The following is a 21,554-nucleotide window of genomic DNA, read 5'->3' on the forward strand; positions in this document are numbered from 1 at the left end:
GTGGGTGGCCCCCTGGGTCTCCCATGACTGTCTGCCTTGTTCCCGCGGTCGGGCCAACGCCTCTCGAGATTTCTCCGATCAATGACTTCTTGGTTTTCTTTTCTTTTCCATTCCTTTATTTCAACCATTTTCTGATCTATTTTTGATGATACCGTCTCCATCTGCGATGACAACATGCCCTATTCCCATATTCAGTTTTCGTTGTTTTGCATTTGTCGGAAAAGTACCTGTGCCCATCCACCGTCATTGTTCCATGTCGGAAAAGTGAAAAGCAACAAAAAAAAAGTTTCTTCCCACCAGCGATATTGGAACAACTCTGTCTATCTCCATCTACGATACAGAGTTTTTCTGTGCATTTACGATGCGGCATAATCTCTTCATCTCAGTTTGGCTTCATACTTTGTTTCGTCGCCCGTGAAGAGTGATTGCTCATCGTGTCGCATATTACTCCATTGATTCTATCACCTTCCGGTCTTTGGAGTAAGACAGGTCACGACGATCATGACTTTTCTTGTCCATTTCTAATGGTTGCGTTTTACCAATTTTTTCTCTTTTCTTTTTTTCTTTTTTACCTCCATGCTTTTCATGTTTCTCTGGGCTTGAGCATTCTCCTGGCGGTTGTCATCTATAGATCGCTTTCTTCCTTTTCATTGGCTCGGTACATTTCCCCCCTACTTTTCTATCACCGGCTACACTCGTCATTACGAGCAATGGCGTTAATATTCTGCATCCTGGATTCGACCCCATTCTACTCCTGCATTTGTCCGTCTCGGTTGAAGAACATATTTTGTTTTCTTGTGGTTTGACCAGACCCACCAGGATACACTTCGACACTGCAGCATGTGCTGACTGCTCTCTGCACGATAGTGCATTGCGGATCGAGGACCTGGTGGTTGTAGTCTATCTTCGCTACTTCTTTTCGACGAATTGTTTTCGACGCTCCTGTTTTACATACTCATGTTCAAATGTCGTCGATCAGACATTAAAAAAAGCGATACTCCCCTTTCAGGTCCCGTCTGATCTGGATTTGTTTTGCTTTTCTCTCGTTCGCAGCGAAGTGGCATTGGTCTCTTTTTTTTGCCTTTCGACCTCACCATTTGCACATTCAATGTAAGTTAGACAACCATATTTTTAAGACCGTTTCGCGCTGCGAAAGGTCCCCAAACAAATTTGAAACCGAGGAAAAAAGAGACAAGACAATTGATTTCTTCTTTCCGGGACGAGAAATATATCTTCTCGCCTCCGCTTCTTCGCATATACTCTTTTTGCAAGTACTATAGATACTTTGTGTAAACCATCATCAGAGGCTCCGCGTTGACCTGCCTTGCTGCCTGGATCTCGATTCGTGGAAACTTGATGAACTCCATTGCGGACTGATCTTGAGATGATTGAGCTCTCAGGTGTATCTGCCTTTTCAGTCGTTGTACCTGCTGATAGATACGATACACTGGGTAAATCTGCGTCTATATCCGCCGTACCACTAGGAAAATGGAACGAGATAGTAATGCGAGCGTTTCTTTCTATTTTCGCTCGATGGATTAATGCATCATTCTCATACTATGCTTCTTTTCAAGGTATCAACATGGAAACTATCGTGAGATATCGTAACAGGGGTTAAATTAGGGAAGCGCAGACGGTCATATGAAATGCGTGCGTGTGCGTGTGCACGTGCAATAAGGTGGGATGGGGAGCCAACGATGGAGGGAGAATGCATGGAAATTCGATCAGTAGACACTCCCTCTAATACTCTGATCTCGCTGTCGTTCGGCCTCGAGCTCGGCGTCGATGTCATCCTCGTCATCTGCGCCGTTGTGGTGGTTGTCGTCGTCGTCGTTTGCGTGTACATGGGCCTGCCGGGATTCGTGCTCAAGGTGTGTGTGGTCGTTATGGTTTTCTTGTTGAGCGGGCGGTTCGGCAGGGGTGTACGTGGTATTTTGCGACCTGTCCGTGTCGCCGGTGTGCATTGCCCCCTTTTTGGAGTTGCTGCGTTTCACCGAGGCTGAGTGGTGAATGTGCTTGTGGTTGTGGCCGGGGTTGTAACGGTTATGGTTGTGGTTACGGCGTGAGCGCGTCCGCTTCGGTCGTTGTACCTGCTTGGTGTGGCTTTCATCGTCGCCGTCGTCGGTGAATTCATGCGAGGAGTTCGGCTTGTGTTGGTCGAGTCGGTCACCGCAGAAACCTGCGTCTTCGCGCTCGTCATCGGACGGAGTGACGCTGTTTGCGCCACTCAGGGAGCCGCCGCCGTCGCGGCCGCCGAGGTGGACGAGAGCGTAGTTTGACCTTGGTGGGTGCAGGAGATGATCCTCGCTGTCGCGGTGAAACTTGGCTAGGTCGGGCCGCCTGGGTATCGGCCCTGGGCTCGAAGCAGCGGAGGGCGTCGGATGAGGGCTGGGCCTTTTGGATGTTTGAGTATTGCGGTCGGTGTTGGCATCAAAGTCTGTGGGGAGAATTGTGGGTTGCCAAGTAGCTTCAACATCTCGTTTCGAGGGATCGTCAGGGGGAGCAACAGTCAGGTCTATCGGTCTAATGTCTGTGGAACGGTCTCCTAGTGCTGGCTCGGGGGCCGTGATGTATTGCTGATCGACCTGTGTTTGCGCTATCAGCGTCGTTCTCCAGTACTCGACCATGATTGTTTTCAACCTAGGGATAACTCACATTACTTCTCGTGGAGAGTTGCGCCTCACTCCCAACACGCGTCAGGTCACCACCAGTCGTCCGTGAAGATCGTAAAGATCTTTTTCTGTGAAGACCGTGGTTACAGCCGTCGGGACATCCACCCCATTTGCGTATGATCGGGACAGGAGAGGGGTCCGGGGTGAAAGAAGCAGCCGAAGTGAGGTCTTTGCACGCTCGCTCTCGTTGTGTCTCGTTTTCCTTTTCTTTCCTCAACTCGGACCATGTGCGCAGCTTGTTCTGAAGCACATATTTCCCATTGTCCGGGTTGAGCTTCATGATGACGAACTCGCAGTGATTGATGTTGCGCAGATCTTCGAAATATTCAACACTCCAGTGATACCATTTCATTAGAAAGACCCTCGTCATGAGACCATGGGTTACCAGTACGCAGACACTGGCAAAATCATTCTCCCCGAATAGACGCCAGAGCGACTCATTGAAGCCGCTGATTCGGTCATAGGCATCCGCAGCAGATTCACCATTCGGGATTCGATAGAAGAAATGTCCATAGTCCGCCCTTTCCAGCCACATCCGCTCCATCTCCGCAGAGCACGGTTGAAAATTGCCAAAGTCCTGCTCTCGCAACCGCGGTTCTTCGTAAACTTTGATGGTATGTCTGGGAAATGGCGACGGGGACGGAGAATCGGAAGTCAATGACTCGAGGATCCCCTCTGTAGTCTCCCGAGTCCGACGGTAGGGGGAGGTAAAGAAGTGTATCGTGTCATCGGGCCGTAGAAGAGCACGCAGCTTGCTACCTGCCTCCTTTGCTTGTCGATGTCCTTCGGGTGTGAGCTTGACCCGATGATCAGGGATCGTCTGGTGGATTTCCCGATTTTTGTTTCCTTCTGACTGCGCATGGCGGATCAAGATGATCATCTATTGACTGAGTGAGACGCTGAGGTGTCAGACATAGAATGCTACCGAGGGAAAGCTAACCCGCGGTTTACCCATGGTTGATACAACATCGGTTGATGTTGGGAGGGGTGTATCGGATGTGAGATTGTTGAAGTTGCAGACAAGCCCTGGCCACTAGGAGATATAGCAATATCAAGATGACTAGATATTCAGCGGGTTTGGCTTTATAACGGAGAGAAAAAGATGGGCCTAGACAGAACTGCCTTAGTTACGCTGAGGCGCTGGAGGGGTTTAGGATAGACTGGCGTAGCGTCAAGGAGGAAATGCGGAGATGCGCTTGTTGCCGCAATGGCTGCCGTACCGCATCACCACTAGGTAAGAAGGTATTCGAGACTTCGTCGCATCAGCTTCTAGCCAGTTCTTCTTCCACCATCGGTCAGCTGTACTTTGTTTTTGTCAACTGTTCCTCCCTTTACAAAAGGGAACGGCCACGGGATCCACCATGACTGACTATCTTTACGAGTTGTTGGCTCCTCATTTCTCTCCAGCAAATGCTGCCTCGACACCGTTGGCTCCCGATAATGACATGACTACGGCTCAGTACTTGAACCGATTGTCAACGCTGTCGCTCGACGCCTTGGAAACGACAGAACCGCAATCTCTGGCGCAATCCTCGCATTCTACCCTCCTGTCTCTCCAGGCCTTATCGAATCGCTCGCACAAGGCCTTCATCACTTCTGCCGATAACCTCTCTCAGCTCCGTACCTCGATTCCCCAATTGACCCGCAACACACAAAATCTACGAGATGCAATCCCCAAACTTGACGAAGAGGCGGTCCGATTTTCTACCAAGTACAGCCGAGCCGCAGAGAACCCGTCTCTGGAGCGGCGAAAGAAGGTCATGCAGCTGGCGAGGAATGTCGATCGACTTTCCGACATTCTAGAACTTCCCTCTCTTCTATCGACAGCTGTCTCTTCGGCAGCTGCGAGCTCCGTTGCCGCTGGCGGCACCTCGTTTTCTACAACCTACTCATCTGCTTTGGATTTATACGCCCACATCAAGCGATTACAGACGTTGTACCCTGATTCCCCCCTCGTCAAGGATGTCGCCTCTCAAGCCGAGGATGCGATGAAGGAGATGACAACGAATTTGGTAGCGGGTCTTCGTACGCAGAATCTTCGGTTGGCAGCGGCTATGAGAATGGTAGGCTGGTTACGTCGCGTGGCTCCGGAGTTGGAGGGCTTGCACAGTGACGGCGGAATGGGCACCGGGGAAGGCGCACTCGGTGCATTGTTTCTTGTTTGCAGATTGGCCAATCTGGTTTCGACACTGGAGGCATTGGACCCTTTACGAGAACTAGCAGACCAGGAGACCCAGCGCAGAACCCGGAATACAGATCAGAAGGAAGGGACCCCAAACTCGTCCTGGTCTCACGGCCATCAGACAGAAAAATTCTTGAAACGATACATTGAGATCTTCAGGGAGCAGAGCTTTGCAATTGTTTCCTTGTATAAGAACATCTTCACCCCTGACCAAGCCGAGTCAGAGTCGGTTATTGCAGGACTGCCAGGGATTGATGCCCGCGTTAAAACGAGCTCGTCACAGCCGACTCGCATGGATGACCCGTTACAATGCCTTCCAGCAGCTTTGGCAACCTTTCCCATGCATCTCGTCCAGCTCCTGACTGACACATTACGCACCTATCTACCCAACGTCCAAGATAAGAGCTCCCGCGAAAGTCTTCTAACCCAAGTGTTATATTGCGCTGCTAGCTTGGGAAGGCTGGGGGGAGACTTTAGCATGATTCTGACGGAGATGAGTACTGCGGAAGACGAGCACGAGCGGGGTGCCGCTCATGAGTGGGAAGAGGTTACACGGAAGCACCGAGCCTTGGCAGGGCGGTTGGAACAACTCACCGGAACTGCCTCCAAAGGGACCACGCGGGTGACTTCACCCCCTCATTGAACAACATCCGCGAGATAAAGGTTGCTACCAGTAGGCTAGACTTGAGAGCCTCAAGAAATGACTTTCTTCCAGTCGATAGTCACGATATCCATATGATATATCTGCCGCTGAGGGTCGACGGGTGATCGGCTGATGGGGCGTCCTCATCAGAAAAGGAATGGCCCCAGAGACTCTAAGCCTGTTCAGGTCTAGCTGCGGGCGCCTTTTGGCCTCCGCCTTCCAACGTTGTCTGGACCGCCGTCATCTTCCCTTCCCCCCGTCACATCCCATCCCGTCTCATCTCATCTCATCTCATCTCGGCACGTTTCATGCTTCAAGTCAGATGCCAGCTTGTAGCTGACATGTCTAGCTGCTCTCTGCAGCATTTTTTCCATACCTGTATACCCTTACGCTTTCTCTGTTCCTATTCCTCTATGGTCGATTTTCGTTGTACCATCTTCCTTCCCCCTTCTTTGTCCTCCCCGGAGTGACGGACTCCCTTGTGTGTAGTTGTCCCGTCTTCTTTGTGCTTGATTACACAAAGAAATGAGACCTTCTTATACGGCATATTGAAGAGCACAGGTTTCACATACATTAACGCCCGACTTCCAGTGCAAGCCGTTCGATCTCTCTAAGCCAGAGTCTTGTCTCAAATGGCCACCTCGGCTCTGTTCCCCTCGGGTGGATTAATTGATCCCACCAAAGACTACCCTATCATCTTGGGTGATCAATTGGCCGGAGGAGACACGAAACCGCAATCGAAGTTAATCAACATTCAGTATAATTATAAAACGAAGTCCGCGTCCTCGCAGCAACGCACCCATATCACCCAATCTGCGCCATATCCGGACCTGTATAGCCTCACGATCACTGACAAGGCACCGAATGCCGAGCATAGTGTTATAACATACTCATACAAAGGCAGCGTGGATCCAGAACATGCTACGCTGGAGTCCCGCGAGCGGAATCTAGTTTTGGTTTTTGATCCGGACCGTAAGGTCTTTGTTCTCGAGCCGATTGCGACGCAGTTGAACTTCAATCTTCGGTCGGCACCTAATAAAACTGAAAAGCAGGTGAAGGAGCAGTATGCGCAGCTGAGAACATTACATGACGATGACCAGGGTTCTGGTGATGACGGAGCAGTTGAAACAGCCGCTGACAATGACGACGGTCCCGCTGATGACAGCAATCCCTACGACTACCGTCACTTCCTGCCAAAAGAAAACGCTGACGATGACAAGTCCGTTTCGGATGGTGCGGTGTCAGCTCATCTCAATGCCAGTAAAGCCAATACCCCCCTGATCACCGCGGCTGCCAAACCCACTCCAAGTCCCAAAGCTCGACCTAAGCCTCAAACTAATCCTCTCCGTCAACAACCCCGCCCGAGCAAACCCTCTAGAAACCAAACAAAAACTGCTCCCAAGACGAATCTGGAGCCTCCAGCGCAAGTTGAGCGGGAAGAGCCTCAGGAGGAAGAGTTAGAGGCGGCGGCGGAGATCCCAGCTGGGGAAACAAAATCATCCCCTTCGGACACTGGAACCGAGTTGGTGTCATCCTTCAAGGCGGCTCCGTCACCAGGCTCTAATATCATAATTGACGGAGATCTGATCATCGATATGGGATCGCCCCCTCCATCTCGTCCCGCTTTCAGGGTTAATCCAGCACACTTTTCGTCCAACAATACTCCGGGAAACGAGGAAGATGATGAGGAAGAAGAAATGGAAGCTCTGCGGCTTCCATCTCCTGTCGGCCGCGGGGGTGCTTCGTCCGAGAGGGTGGAAATAGCAGCGGCAACACAGGAGGAGATTGAAGACGATGACGATGCACTAGCGGCTGAGATGGAGGCTGCTTTCGAGGAAGAAGCGAGGAAGCAGGAGTACCAGCCACCGTCTCTGCAGTACCACGTTCCCAGTGATGATGAGAGTGAGGTTAGTGAGGAGGAATGATACCTTTCTGTTCTATTGTCTTATTTTCCCACATCTTGCATCTCGGTCCCATCTCCGAATTGTCGCGATACCTTTGTCTACAGTATTCTGTTTTCTATGTGTCAGATTTATTTGCGTGCATGGCGTCGTTTTTGGAGTTTTGCAGCGAGGGCACTGGTCCCAGCCCAGTCCACCAGGTCACTAGAGGGTAACGATACCACGATCAAATCATACTTGTACACAGAAATCTAACGGATTTATTATCTCTCAACTGAACTCGCCACAATTTCAAAAGCAGCCTGATTTGTTGTAGGATACGGATACTCCTTGTACTATGTCAACTGGAGCTGATCTACATACCCCGGAACAACTCGATGATCCGGGCCTTTCGCATCCGCACTCCAGACTATCTTTTGGATTGTTGCGAGACAGTGTGAGCAATCCGGACTTCACAAGACCACAGTATACCCTATCGTTGAGAGCCATTTTTGATCAAATCAGAAGGGTTATTTCGGCTCCTCAAGCAGAAGAGTTTCGGAGCTTCTTCCGCACCTACCCCATCACTCGTTCGGCAAACGCCATCTGCTCGTTTACTGGCTGAGCACGCTTCACAAGTCATCTTGATCGCGAAAAGTCAACTTGCGATACCACGACGCTTTCCATGCGCTATGTTTGATACAAACTCATAAAACACGCAATTCTGGCATCTCCTTGTTGTGGAGGGAGGACAGACACGCAGCACCACGTGCGGTCAGCGCGCCCTGCTCAGCTGTCCTCCTCGAAGAGATAGGACTTGAACACCGTTCATAGACCAGAGCACGTTCCAACAAACACCAGAAGGAACCATTCTGTCAACCTGATTGCCTTCCACCGTGATTGACCTGCGGCAAGACAATATCCTCAATACGTCATGGCCTCGGCACCGTCGCATTCCCCGGAGAAACTGCCTGTACCTGCTGAGCCGAATCCCGTCCTCGACGCATCGCAAGCCCAATGGCTCTTCACAGATGAAGAACTCACTCGTACGCCATCCCAACTCGATGGTATGAAGATGGAAGCGGAGCATACTAGTCGCAGCAAAGGTGTCAATTTCATCACCCAGGTCGGCATCATGCTGAAGCTGCCCCAGCTCACTCTGGCCACCGCAGCCGTCTACCTCCACCGGTTCTTCATGCGGTACAGCATGGTCGATATACCGCAACGACCGGGCATGCATCCCTATCCCATCGCGGCCACAGCGCTATTCTTAGCTACGAAAGTCGAAGAGAATGTTCGAAGGATGAGAGAGCTGGTGGTGGCCTGCTGCCGAGTGGCGCAAAAGCAGCCGAATCTGGTGGTGGACGAGCAATCCAAGGAGTTTTGGAAATGGAGGGACACGATCCTTCACCATGAGGACTTACTCCTGGAGGCGCTCTGCTTCGACCTGCAGCTCGAACAGCCGTACCGCATCCTCTACGATTTTATCTGTTTTTTCGGCGCGAATGAAAACAAACCGCTCCGCAACGCCGCATGGGCCTTTGTCAATGACTCCATGTTTACCGTCCTCTGCCTACAGTTCAACGCACGCACCATCGCTGCCGCCGCTCTATACGCCGCAGCGCGGCACTGCGACGTGGGATTTCCGGACGACGACCGCGGTCGACCGTGGTGGGAGCAGATTGACGTGGATCTGACGCAGGTGCGTCGCGCCTGCATGAGAATGGCACAGCTCTACGAGAACAATGCCATGCAGAAACATAGCCAGTACTACCCGACCACCCCAATACTGTCGGACGAGGGCACTGAGAAGACCAGGATCCCCCACGCTGGCAGTCCCGCAAATCGTCCTGCAGCGGAGTCAGACGTCAATCACGGCCGGAAACGATCGAAAGAGCCAGAAGACAGCGGCAAATCTCGAGGAAATGTCTCAGCCCCCTCCAACGGAGAGCGTTCTCCGAAACGACCACGCAGGGAGTCGGATGCGGCGCCACGCGGCAGCTCGCAGGATCAGCAGCAGAGCCCCTCCGCTCCTTCCTCACAAAGCCTACCAAACGCAGGAAGCCCTTCCTCCTTCTCCTCCCAGGGCCGGCCCCATCTCAACGGCCAGGTACCTCCGTCATTACCTCATCCCCCCACTCACCACCGTCACCCGCATCCCTTACCACCGGCTCCCCGTCCATTCCCACGGAGAGATAGCGATCACCGCCCTCCCGGCGGCGGAAAAGGCGCAGGTCTAAGGGAAGCCGATCCAATCCAACAACGCATCGACGAAATCGTTTCACAGAATATGCCGCCGCACGGTGGTCCACCAGTACCACCACCGCCCGGAGGCGGCGCGAGGATCCCCAACAGACGGAACTCAGTCGATCGCCGCGGACCCGATTGGTACCGCGGGTACGATGATCCCGCGAGACGACGGCGGCCGTCCTTCGGGAGGTCGCAGTCATTCGAGGAGCAGCATCCACCACCCCCAGGGCACCCTCATCATCAACCTCTACCCCCACCGCCACCACCTCCCGATATTCCTCAGCCGCCACCTCCACCCCCGCCCTCACAGCCGGAACAAGCCGCTCAGGAAGATGAAGGCGGGGGCAGTGAAGAAGGGGAGCTTTGATTGCAACTTCGCGGTAGACTTGAAACTCCTTGTGTTCTTGCGAACAACTACAATTACTAAGTTGCAGAGAACATACATGATCCAGACAAAGAAAAGGAGGGAGTCTCTCAAATTGATTGACTGATCAGTGACCTGGGATGACGCCGCACTACCTCGTGGTCATATAAACGATCATTTTAGCGGCTCGATCAGCTGCGTTCATTGCATTTATGCATTACACTTTGAGCATGCATTGGTTGGCGGGCAGGTCGACTTGATTTGGATAGTATATGATTTGAGAATACAGCAATATAGAACGGATATTGTTCTCCGTTGATACTTGAATTGTAAAGAATCCGCTATATACGATTTCCAAGCAAGATCTCAAGTAACGCTAGTCGTAGTAGAATTGAAACAAGGCCGAAAGTGAAATGCAACCATTGGACAACCAAAAAAAGGCTATCAGTAACCTTGGGTCATAACACCCACACCATTGTCAAGTAGGCTGCTGGAAGCCACAAAGCTGAATCCACCGAACGGGTCATTGTCGCAACTCATCCCATCTGGGCCTGTCGAAATTGCACGCTGGCTGGGGCGCCGGCGAAGAGAGTAATAATCGTCAAACCCGTTGCTGGTGACGACCGGACTCAGCGGCAGGGCAGTAAAGTCGGCCGAGAAATTCTCCGCCAGAGCCGGGTCTGTGATGACGGGGAGGATAGGGGGGTCAACCTCGCGGCGCTCGAGCGCCTTCCAGTCAATCTTGCGGAAGAAGCGATGATTCTTGATGGTCTGCAGGTCTTTGGGCATGTGGTAGCCGAGTCGCTTGGAGGGTTCCTTGCGCAACAGGCGGGTGAGAAGATCTTTGGCGTCCGGACCGAGGAAGTAGGGCAACGTGAGCTTCTGCTTGACGATCTTCTCCTGCAGCTTGGCGTTGTTGTTGGCCTTGAAGGGCGGGGAGCCGGTGAGTAGATCGTAGCCGAGCGCGCCAAGAGACCACCAGTCGCAGGCTTTGCCGTAGGATTTACCTTGCACGACTTCGGGAGCCATGTACTCAATGGTGCCCAGGGATGAGTTACAGCGATCGTCATCGTTGACTGCGATCTTGCTGAGGCCGAAGTCGGTCAGGAGCAGATGGCCATCGCGGTCCAGGAGACAGTTCTCCGGTTTGAGGTCGCGATAGATCACACCCACATTCTGGTGCAGATGTTCGAGAGCGAGAACCATTTCCGCCATGTAGAATGCTGCGGCATCTTCGTCGAACATGCGTTCCATCGCCAAGTGGTGAAACAGCTCACCACCTTGGGCATATTCCAGGATGAGGTACAGCTTTTCGTGATCCTGAAATGCGTAGAACAGTTTCACCACAAATGGATGACGGTTCACACTTTCCAAAATCGCGCGCTCAGTCTTGGTCTGCTCCACGAGTTTCTTGTGAACGGTGAGCGATGCCTTACGGAACTGCTTCTGAGCGTACAACTTCCCAGTGAGCGCATGGCGTACAAGAAGCACGGTTCCGAAGGAGCCCTTGCCCAGGCAGAGCAACGGCTCAAAGTCTGCGGTTGTCATTTTGCGGCACAGCTGAGTACGGACGTCCTGCGCACCGGGGAGACTCGCCGACGTTTCTTCCGCTGCGGCATCGGAGCTGACAAAATCATGTTCCAGGGGTACTTCGTAACTAGTCAGAACCTCTGTCTGGTCGCTGTCCGAGCAGACGCTTGCGTTGCTCGGAGTTTCAAAACACAGGTCACTCCGCACAGCGTGAGGGCTACCGCTGCCGGACAAACTGAGCGAATCGAGCTGAAGCTTCAAAGCGCTCACGCCACATGCGGCAGGTTGGACCATGGGGCTGTTTCCATTGCTCTCCGCATGAGCACGTGCTCGTGACGAAGGGCGAGCCTTAGCGCTTGTGGTCGAGAAATCCGAGTCTTCGTCGCCAGAGGCGAGTGGAGTAAATCCGCGGACAGTGGAGATGGCGCGGGGAACCTCACTTGCCTGATGTTTTTTCTTCTTTCTGCGACGGTCTGGTCTGCCGGACAAGGCCTCAACGCTGAGGTTGTGTGCCGGAAAGTGACTAACTTCATTGACATCCTTGGTGACCGGAACTTGCTTGCGGGTGGGACTGCCACCACTCATGCGAAAGCGCGTATCAGGGTTATTATCGAGAAGGGCATCGTTACGAGGTTGCGACATGTCCGCCTGGGGTGCAAAGACGTCTCCCACGGAAAGGTCATCATGCATCGGTGCATCCATGTCTTCGGCAAGGGATCCCGGTCGAGGACAGCGACGGCAAGATTCCAACAATGAGGTCGGAAAGCGCCAACAAGCACGCTTTGTGATTCAGACCTTAATTCATCCACTCCACCACTAACAGTAAACAGGCAATAGCCTATCGAAGGATATCTGATTACGCAAAATGATTGTCAGCTCCCTTGTCAGCCATTGCGGGGTAATTTCGAGGCGAAACGCGAAAGAGTACGCGGGAGGGAGTGAGATGACTATCCAGGGAGCCGAGACATACCTTCAATGCGAAAAACTCAGAGCAGAAGTCACCGCTCCCACTCGTAATATAGCAGGAAGTCACGCCCGTAGCTCTGAGTATCTCACAGTTTACCGTCCGCCCTTCTTCAGGACGGACCAGGGACCCCTAGCCAAACCACCTCGGCAACTGAGAAGTCGAACAGCAGGGGAGCCGACAAGACTTGAATATTAGAGAACGCGTATTTCTCCAGGGATCCGCGGGGAGCAAGCCCAACGGTTCGATTCAAGGTCAAGGAGCGAGAGTTGGCAAGGCAGCCAGCAAAGCGGATAAAAGCGGACGAGGACAGGGAGGGCGCAGACAGGCACATAGAGGAACGGCAGATGAGATAAACGCGGATTTATGAAGTTGGATCAGTATCCAAGTGAAGAGGAATGGTATGATTTTCTTGAGAGCAAGAAGTAAGGGAAAAATGGCAAGCTGAATGTCAAGAGATCCAACTTCACAAAGAAAGAGAAACGCCGATTTAACACTCGAAAATGATGCGGGAGTTGCGGGGCCAATCAGAACCCGTGTGACCTAAGCGAGACTATTCCGCTTTGAGTAGACTGCTTTCACGTGCTGTCGTCATTGGATCGAGATGGCGATGATAATGGTCTGTATCCTTCATTTGGACTGAGCATGTGTACTTTTGCAGGTCATACGAATAAGAGGAATAGATTAGCTTAGTCTGTTCTGCGCGCATATATCATTGAGTTACTAGTAAGTGATCTACACGGTAAGGCGGAGGTAACCGTCAGGAAGAGAACTACGTACGTACTCACGTCCTGCTACAAGACGAAGTCATTGAAACAGTAAGCCTGCGTAAGAAGTCTCCCTGCTGTTGAACGAAGAGAGGTCGCTTCAAGATCAATCTTCCTCGGGTATTTGTCCATTTGTCCACAATATGTGCCCAGTAACTAAGCTGACAGTAAGCTGACAGGGACATGTTGTATAGACTGGGTATGTTAGGACATCATATGCACAAAGCCACACAATCCGATGAGGCTTTGACTATAACCTTCCTCCTTCCAGATCTGACCTCTCGAAGAACGCCTGTGAGCGGGTGATTTCGATCCCAGATTTCTCAACAAACGACAGTGCGCTGGGTTTCTCGACCCTCACCGTGACTCGTTCATTGGCAAACTGCACGGTGACTATGCGCGCAACGAAGGTAGCCAGGGCCTCCACGGTCTGAAACGAGGTTTCTTCCACTTCCTGAGACAGGGAGACGCAAGTCAGTTTGAGATTTGACAGAAAAAAAAGTATGACGCTGAGTGTCTTACCTCAGCAACCCTTCTTGTCATCTGCTGATAAGTATCAACAACCGTCGAGCCCCAAGCCAATTGCCCAGGCCCCTTGAATTCCAACGAGATGATAACAGCCTGCTTCTCAACCCTCTCATGGGAATTCACCCCAAGGATACAATGGCACCTGATACCATCAATCCGGAACTCCTCCTCCAAAACAACAGGGCACCGTTCTGAGTAAAGCACTGTGTTCTCATCTCCCTGATGATACCCCCAGACAGTGACGCTCCGATACTTCAAGCCTTCCTCCGCACGCAGCAGCGCCTTGGGCAGCTGCAACCAGACCTCACACTGCCCAAACACCGCATCAATGGGCGGACTCACCGACGACAGCCCCGCGAGTGGCGCCTGTATCTCAGCCGACGCACTCCCTCTCCTCGAGCCCGGATGGACATGGACATGCGACATTCTCCGAATCCCAGCAGCCGTCTCATCGAGCAGCCCCAGGCCGCAGTTCGCGACAATCCCTGCAGTCAGCCTTACATCTTGCCCGATCTCTATGTGCATCATCTCGTCCCTCCGGCTTCCGTCTGCGCTGACCATCCGCTGACTTGGGGAGAGGCTGTGTTTTCCCATGTTGCGGATGTCTTCTTCCAGGCGGCGGTACAGCTTGCCGTAATCGAGGGAGAGGGAGACATCGTCGGCGGCTGCGGCCGCGATAGCCGACGAGTAGGATAGTTTCAGTGATGCGGTGCACGGTTGTGGCTTTCCGTCGCGATGCCATGGGTCTGGTGCAACGGGCAAAGGGAGTTGAATGTTGCGAAGCTGAACGCTGTCCAGGACGGCTGGGTGGGAGGGGATATGGACATTGACCCGTTGCTCAGCCATATTTAGGGATATGTATCGAGAGTAATGTTGCGTTTGTTGTATGGAGATGGATCTACCGGAGAAGTATCGGCTTTAACGCTCAACAGGGTAAATTCGCTGACGTTAGTGGCAGTATCTGGGGATCTTGTTGAGCAATAACCCTCTTCTGGGACAGAATCAAGATAAACTCGAATCAATTGGAAGTGAAGAAAATACACATGAATAAATAAAGCTCTCAGATCGTTCCACGCAATATTTTAGGAAGCTATTGAGCAAGTCTGAGAGAAAATCGAAGTCCTGACTCTTGACAATGGAGATAGTGGGGTTGCTCGGCCTCTAGTAGCGCGGCGAGACCCCATGACGAAGAATGATGATACTTCGACACAACTCTAATAGCGCTTAGGATGGATTGTGGGCAAAGATTTCCCTACTGGTTCTTTACATGAACGTTTGTTAAGCTCCAAGACGGCCTTAATTGAAATCATGCGAACGGCATCTCCCAAGTGTCAAGCATTGGTGGGCTTGTCCACCAGCATCGAGCTCCCCACACTCCATTACACTTCAATCCAGCAAGGACTCCACCTATGGAGGATTTACCTCTGTTCGAGTTTTTTTCTATACCATCAATCAAACATTGTCCGAGTTAGGATGTCGGACAACGTTAATTAGCCCCGTGCGCATACCTGCGTACGGGTCTTTCAAAAGAAAACAGCCTGAAAAGTACCAGTGTAGATGTAAAGCATTAGTTAGTTCGGATTTACAAGTAAGCTCTTCCCCAGGAGAAACGGCCGGTATCGGATTTTTCAAGGGCCAGATCGTCGAAAAGTCCAGTAAGATCCCTTCACAAAGATAAAAACGGACAGGGGGTTTCAGTCGATATCGACCAGTATCATTAGCAGCCAGAAGCCTTGGCGAGATTTGTGATTAACCAAGGAAAGTCGTAAGTCCTACAATCATGTACCCGTCGAATGCCCAATCCCCGGAATAGAGCTCCATCCTGGACATGCAAGCAAGAGATTGTAGTCACACCGTACCCGGAATTCCACCCCTCAACAGGGATATAGGAAGTCCCTTCATCTTGAGGTCCGCATGGTATGTTTTGCGATTCGGTCCTAAGTAATCGAATGCTTTGGTAAAGCTGCAGGCATCCCAGTAAAAGGAAACAATTACGCAGAAAGTCATGGAACAAATGAAACGAGACTGAATGGGTATCCGCCATTTATGCAACACGATCGAAGCAGAAAATTAGATTCTACCAGTATCCACGGCGGTCATAAGGTGGGTAGTCGCCTCTTGGGGGGGTCCGAGGACGTCCATAGGGTCTCGGTGCCATGTACGGGTCATCATAGTGGCGGGGAGGTGGTGGGGGCCGGGCATCATAGGGGTCATCGTAAGGACGACGAGGAGGGGGATAATCTTCAATCCGAGGCCGAGGAGGGGTGCGACGGCCGTAGCCCTCACGTTCATAATAGTCGCGGCGAAGCGGAACAGGCGAGCGTTCCCTGTAATGGGCGCGGGGGCTATAACCGCGAGGCGCGGGGAATCTCCTGTCGTACTCGTCGATAGGAGGGTAACTGCGACGGGGTGAGCGAGACCGATATGGATCACGGAAAACGCGATCGTCGTGAGGTTGGATCTGGAAGCAAACAATTAAGAATCCTGGTTTGTACCACATGTTTTGGCGAGGTCCTTACATCCGCGACACAGCTCACTCGGGCGCCCTTGAACTCTCGTCCATCAAGCTTATCGATGGCAGTTTTCAGGTCAGCTGCAGTCTCGAATTCAACGAACCTTGATTCGGTGTTAATGATTGGCAAATTATCATCCGTGGCATTTCAAGCTTCACCCACCCTCTTCCTTGTTCGCGGCCAGTCTCCGAGTAGACAACGTCCAGACCAGATTGACGTGCAAAATCTTTCAGGTCCTATATGATCCAGTGGTAAGAATCGGCTTCCAAATCAAAGTAGACACCAGTCAAAACCCGGTAATGCAAGAAGGCCAGGAGAAGTGGACAGGACAAAAGAGACACAAATCACTGGAGGGATGAAACAGGAACAGTCCTTATGTCGATCCAAGGGCTCCAAAGCTTTATTTAAGTCCGTAGTGGTCACACTGTCATGGATCCAAGAAGAGAATCGTGGACATCCGGATTGCGACCATCGGGACAGGGGCGTCTGAACGTCCTTGGATACATGGCGAGGTCATGTCAAAAGCAAACAGATTCTATGAGCTTGACATATGTGTTTGACTTCGAGCCTCATGGATCCTGAGTCCGAATTCCTGGAAGTCAAAGTACAGAGATTGGGAAAAGGGAAGGCGCATGGAACACTGGGAGGCCAGGCTGTGTGTGGTATCCGGGAGGCCCTAATAGAAAAAGAGATGGGCTGCTAACCTGCCAGCTTGTTTCCGGGAGACCAGAAACCAACATGCGGAAAATCGTACGACGAGGACGAGGCATATTAGGGCGATCCGGGGGTCCAGGGAAATTTTCTTTGCGGCGTGGTCCACGCGCAAATTGGACTGTAAGTCGCTCGCCTTTGAAGTCGCTGCCGTCTGTTTACAGATCAGTCAAGCTGATAATGTCAATAATTTGCTTCGACAACTTACGAAATGCTATATGGTGGATTGTCAGCCAGGCGATCCTGTCCAAAGTGAAGGTAGGGCTGCTCAGGGAAATCTTACCAGGAACGACATCTCTAGCATCCATCGCATCCTCGTACTCGATGAACCCGAATCCGTTCATCAACTTGATCTCTGTGATCTTCCCGGAGCCATGGCTACTAAAGTGTTCCTCGATGTCCTGTTTGGTCACTGAATAAAAGCAACAACGACGCCAACACGGGCGCCATCGACAAAAGTCAGCTCATCGCAACACAAGTAACGAGCAGTCTAGAAAAGCACGAGCTTGAACTGCCAAAAGAAAACCATATCCGTAGTCGTTGGGGTGCTGCAGGCCGGGAAATTTGGAGGCTTAGGATGTGGGAGATGCCTGTTCGCCCTCACATCCCCATGTCCAAGGACAAAGGAAGATTCCAGTAAACAGTTCGGAGACCCATCAGGGTTATGGGAAGAGCAGGTGGTCCAAAAGGGTCTCTCCTGGTGGTTTTGGAAGGCGCAAGTTGACGGTTTACAGAATCCGGGTTGAGACAGACGGGGATATCTCCTAGGAAAGGGTAGAATTGATGATAAAGGCCTGCATACCGTTGCGGGGAAGATTCCCGAGATAAAGTCGAGTGGAGGAAACCTCAGTCATGGCGGCTAGACAGCAGAATGATTCTGGCTTCCGTCGGACTTGTGCTTGTGGTGGCCAAAACGATCCAGGTCAAAAAGAAGATGAGCGGAAGATCAGGAGTCCTGGGGTTCAGATAGTCGAGCTCCTGAGATTGATATGGCCGTGTATTCCTGGTATCCGGCGTAGTGGAACGGCAGAATCTCCAGATGTGGCTCGTACGACGGGCTGGAAAATGGAAACCAGGCCAGGTTGGAAGGACGACGTAGCTGCTAGATACAAGTCAGGTCAATATATCGGGTGAGAAAAACGGTGAGATGAAGAAGGAGCAGGTGAGAGGTGGATGGGAGCGAGAACTGTGAGGTTGAAGAGGGAGAAAGAAAGTCGAGACGAGGAGGGTGGAGGTTGGTTTGACCGCCAGACCGAAAGTACTAGAGAGGTACGTACCTGCGATCACCACCAGTTTATCCATTCTTTCCCTAGCTAAGTGAATTGTCCGCCAATCAGTAGACTAGACTAGGTAGTGCTGGGCAGGGCTATGTTTCTTCCAGTCAGTTTTTTCTCTTTCTAGCGACGGACGAAACGATGCGAGACGTGATCGATCAGTCAGAAATGGCCGCCTCACTTTGATGATCCACGTGGCTCCGCCCAAATTGCCTTGAGAACTCTGGACAGCCTCACCTTAGAATATTCGCTAGTCTTGTAGAGTCCAAATTGTTCTTCTTGACCAACCGATCAACACTCGACGGAAAACAAATGTTGTGACGATAGCTGCGGATACCAGCTTATTATCTAGGCACCTGGGTACTAGCTATAAGGTATTTCTCACCTATAGTCTGCCATCACCGGAAACATCGCGGCCATTTCCATGGTTCAGCTCTCCAGTCCCCACGGGGCTCCAACTTCAGCGTCAAAAATAAATCTGGGTCGCCGAAGTTCTCATGGCGTGCTGCTAAGTGAGAATTTCCCAAGCGAGAGACGTAAATTTCTACTTCGTGTGCCAGTGTAGTAATGCGAGACTATTGATACTCTGTATATCCAACCAACCTGTACATTTTACGTACGCTGAGTTTTGTATATCCTTTTGTATAGTACAAACATCACCCAAAAAGGGAGAACTTGTCAGTAGGAACAAGATGTCAACAGAGTAGAAGGATGCTCTAACCCGTAGAGTTGATCGCCGGAAGTCCGGGAGGACAGACTCGAACGATCGATCCCACACGACACGGAAACAATTCAAGACAATGAAAACGAAAGAGAAATTACAGGGGGTATGAGCTTATGTCTTGAAGTATTTAGGGCCTTCTCCACCCTGAGGCGTTTGCCAATTGATATCCTGTGTTGGTACCTTGATATCACACGTCTTGCAGTGGATACAGCTGTGAGTCGTTAGCATCTGCATGAGGCAAAAAAGGAAAAATGCGCCTAGGAATCAAGACTTACTTTTGGGCATTGATTTGGAAGCGAACACCGTGCTCCTTGCTTGAATCCTCGACGTACTCGTAGACGCCAGCAGGACAGAATCTGTTTTCAACGCCCTGGTACTTGGGCCAAGCGATGTCCGTATGCTTGTCCCAATCAGCGACCTGCAAATGGACAGGCTGGTCCTCTTCGTGGTTCGTTCCAGTTCGGCTCACACTGGTCAGAATATCGAAGCTGATCACGCCGTCAGGTTTGGGGTATTCGATCTTCTCACATTCAGATGCCGATTTGGTGGATGCTGCATCTGTACCGTGGTGCTTGAGTGTCCAGGGTGTTTTACCGCGGAACAGGAAGGCTTCTAAGCCGGAGTAGAGGATACCGCCGTAAAGACCGAGCGGCGATTTGAACGAGGGCCGCATATTGCGCACTTCGTACAACTCCTTCCAGATCGAGGACTTTCGAAGAGCATCCTCGTATTCGAAAAGGAAGACAGTACCGTTGTTGTCATTCTGCAAAGCATTGAAGGTAGACTCCGCTGCCAACATACCCGATTTCATAGCCGAATGAGTGCCCTTGATTTTGGGAACGTTCAAGAAGCCAGCAGTGTCACCGATGAGAGCGCCTCCTGGGAAAGCACATTTAGGAATCGACTGGAAGCCACCCTCGTTGAGCGCCCTAGCACCGTAGGAGATGCATTTACCGCCCTCCAAGACCTCCCTGAACAAGGGGTGGTGCTTGAGCTTCTGGAACTCTCCATAAGGTGAAAGCCATGGGTTGGGATAATCCAAACCAACCACCAACCCAATGCTAACCAAGTTCTCTCCAAAATGGTACATCCAGGCACCACCGTAGGTATCCGAAGGAAGCGGGTATCCCATAGAATGCACGATTTCTCCCGACCTGAACTTTTCCGGTTGAATCTCCCACACCTCCTTCAACCCGATACCGTAAGTCTGGGGTTGACTATCGCGTCTGAGGTCATACTTTTTGATCACCTGCTTCGTTAAACTACCATGGCAGCCCTCGGCGAGGAGAGTGACACGAGCATGGAACTCCATACCCCGCTCAAAATTGTCCTTGGGCTTGCCGTCCCGACCAACACCAAGATCGTTTGTCGCAACGCCGAGGACGGAGCCGTCCCGATTGTAGACCAACTCGCTAGCGGCAAATCCAGGGTAGATCTCGACACCCAATTCCTCAGCTCGCTCACCCAACCACTTCGTCAGCTCGTTCAGACTGACAATGTAGTTGCCATGATTGTTCATTTGGGGTGGGGCGGGAATCGGGAACGACAAGTTCTTGGTCAAAAAGCGCATCTTGTCCTCCCGTGCCGGTGTTGCGCCCTCAAATCGTGATGGATTATCCTCGGACAACCAATCGGGCAGAAGCTCATTCATTGCGGTCGGTTGAAGAACATTGCCTGAAAGTATATGTGCGCCCAGCTCTCCCGCTTTTTCCAGCAAAATCACACGGAACTCCTCGTTTCCAGCCTCGTTTGCGAGTTGCTTCAGTCGGATAGCTGCCGCAAGACCGGCAGGACCTGCGATGGTGAAGAGATTGAGTCAGCCACCAAAGCGCTGGGTAGCCACGAATAACTGGCAAACACTAAAGCTCTTACCGCCACCAACAATGCACACGTCCACCTCATCCGACTCCCTCTCTACTTGACGGGGATCGAAATGATCATGCTCATCTGGAAGCCTTGCCGATAGCGATTGCGAAAATGCCCGAGTTTGACCGAGTAGTTGTCTCCGAGAGAAAAGCGCGCTGTGGCGGGCCGAATGCCTAGCGGACACTGCTCTCCTGTTCCGAACGGTCGTAGCAACCGTCGAAAAGGTTGAAGCGGCTCTATTCAGTTGTGTGCGATTTGTTTGCAACTCGCGCCTCAAGAGAGGCAAGACGGCTCCTTTCGAAGCCATGGCGATATCGGAGAAAACTGCAACAGGGGATTCGAACTGCCACTCTTAGTACCTCTGAAGTCTACAGATGATGAGCAGACATGGCAATTCAGCCCTTCCAAGAAGTAAAACTTGGAGAGATATTAATCACAGAAGAAGCCCTGTGAACAGCCCGAGTATGACCTAAAGGCTATGGTGGGACTTTCGTGGGATGGCCGAATTTGGCGGTGGTGGACAGTACCCGAGGTTAGCTCAGCCAATGGGAATCTCGGCGATGGGAATCATCCTCCTCCTACCTCGTCTTTCCGCTGGTAAACTGTCCATTCCGTCGGAACCCGAATTCAACAGTGACATGAACACTAGGTAGGTGAAGAGCTTCGTTTGCTCACACGAAACTGAT

General features: G+C 51.7%; 8 protein-coding genes across 8 annotated transcripts; 3 read left to right on the forward strand and 5 right to left on the reverse strand.

Moving 5' to 3' along the window:
• Positions 1–1,724: 1,724 nt before the first annotated feature.
• Asppvi_006538 (acid phosphatase DET1) lies at positions 1,725–3,627 on the reverse strand (the record flags this gene model as incomplete). The annotated part of the gene is made up of 3 exons (XM_043302439.1): positions 1,725–2,585; positions 2,656–3,552; positions 3,613–3,627. The coding sequence occupies 3 exons, from the start codon at positions 3,625–3,627 to the stop codon at positions 1,725–1,727; spliced, it is 1,773 nt and encodes a 590-aa protein (XP_043158374.1).
• Positions 3,628–4,033: 406 nt separating this feature from the next.
• Positions 4,034–5,497, forward strand: Asppvi_006539 (Dor1-like family protein; the record flags this gene model as incomplete). The annotated part of the gene is made up of 1 exon (XM_043302440.1): positions 4,034–5,497. The coding sequence occupies one exon, from the start codon at positions 4,034–4,036 to the stop codon at positions 5,495–5,497; it is 1,464 nt and encodes a 487-aa protein (XP_043158375.1).
• Positions 5,498–6,129: 632 nt separating this feature from the next.
• Asppvi_006540 (ELL-associated factor) lies at positions 6,130–7,422 on the forward strand (the record flags this gene model as incomplete). The annotated part of the gene is made up of 1 exon (XM_043302441.1): positions 6,130–7,422. One exon carries the CDS (start codon positions 6,130–6,132, stop codon positions 7,420–7,422), a length of 1,293 nt encoding a protein of 430 aa, XP_043158376.1.
• An 889-nt stretch (positions 7,423–8,311) lies between these two features.
• Positions 8,312–9,994, forward strand: Asppvi_006541 (putative cyclin; the record flags this gene model as incomplete). The annotated part of the gene is made up of 1 exon (XM_043302442.1): positions 8,312–9,994. The coding sequence occupies one exon, from the start codon at positions 8,312–8,314 to the stop codon at positions 9,992–9,994; it is 1,683 nt and encodes a 560-aa protein (XP_043158377.1).
• A 441-nt stretch (positions 9,995–10,435) lies between these two features.
• On the reverse strand, positions 10,436–12,223 carry Asppvi_006542 (AGC family serine/threonine-protein kinase; the record flags this gene model as incomplete). Its single annotated transcript, XM_043302443.1, has 1 exon — positions 10,436–12,223. The coding sequence occupies one exon, from the start codon at positions 12,221–12,223 to the stop codon at positions 10,436–10,438; it is 1,788 nt and encodes a 595-aa protein (XP_043158378.1).
• Positions 12,224–13,502: 1,279 nt separating this feature from the next.
• On the reverse strand, positions 13,503–14,626 carry Asppvi_006543 (dihydroneopterin aldolase; the record flags this gene model as incomplete). The annotated part of the gene is made up of 2 exons (XM_043302444.1): positions 13,503–13,706; positions 13,775–14,626. The coding sequence occupies 2 exons, from the start codon at positions 14,624–14,626 to the stop codon at positions 13,503–13,505; spliced, it is 1,056 nt and encodes a 351-aa protein (XP_043158379.1).
• A 1,231-nt stretch (positions 14,627–15,857) lies between these two features.
• On the reverse strand, positions 15,858–17,858 carry Asppvi_006544 (putative pre-RNA splicing factor Srp2; the record flags this gene model as incomplete). Its single annotated transcript, XM_043302445.1, has 6 exons — positions 15,858–16,241; positions 16,300–16,396; positions 16,456–16,529; positions 16,998–17,158; positions 17,288–17,416; positions 17,807–17,858. The coding sequence occupies 6 exons, from the start codon at positions 17,856–17,858 to the stop codon at positions 15,858–15,860; spliced, it is 897 nt and encodes a 298-aa protein (XP_043158380.1).
• Positions 17,859–19,113: 1,255 nt separating this feature from the next.
• On the reverse strand, positions 19,114–21,175 carry Asppvi_006545 (electron-transferring-flavoprotein dehydrogenase; the record flags this gene model as incomplete). Its single annotated transcript, XM_043302446.1, has 3 exons — positions 19,114–19,213; positions 19,278–20,796; positions 20,875–21,175. The coding sequence occupies 3 exons, from the start codon at positions 21,173–21,175 to the stop codon at positions 19,114–19,116; spliced, it is 1,920 nt and encodes a 639-aa protein (XP_043158381.1).
• Positions 21,176–21,554: the final 379 nt, after the last annotated feature.

Source organism: Aspergillus pseudoviridinutans (assembly GCF_018340605.1).
Source record: "Aspergillus pseudoviridinutans IFM 55266 DNA, scaffold_4, whole genome shotgun sequence".
NCBI classification, from domain to species: Eukaryota; Fungi; Ascomycota; class Eurotiomycetes; order Eurotiales; family Aspergillaceae; genus Aspergillus; species Aspergillus pseudoviridinutans.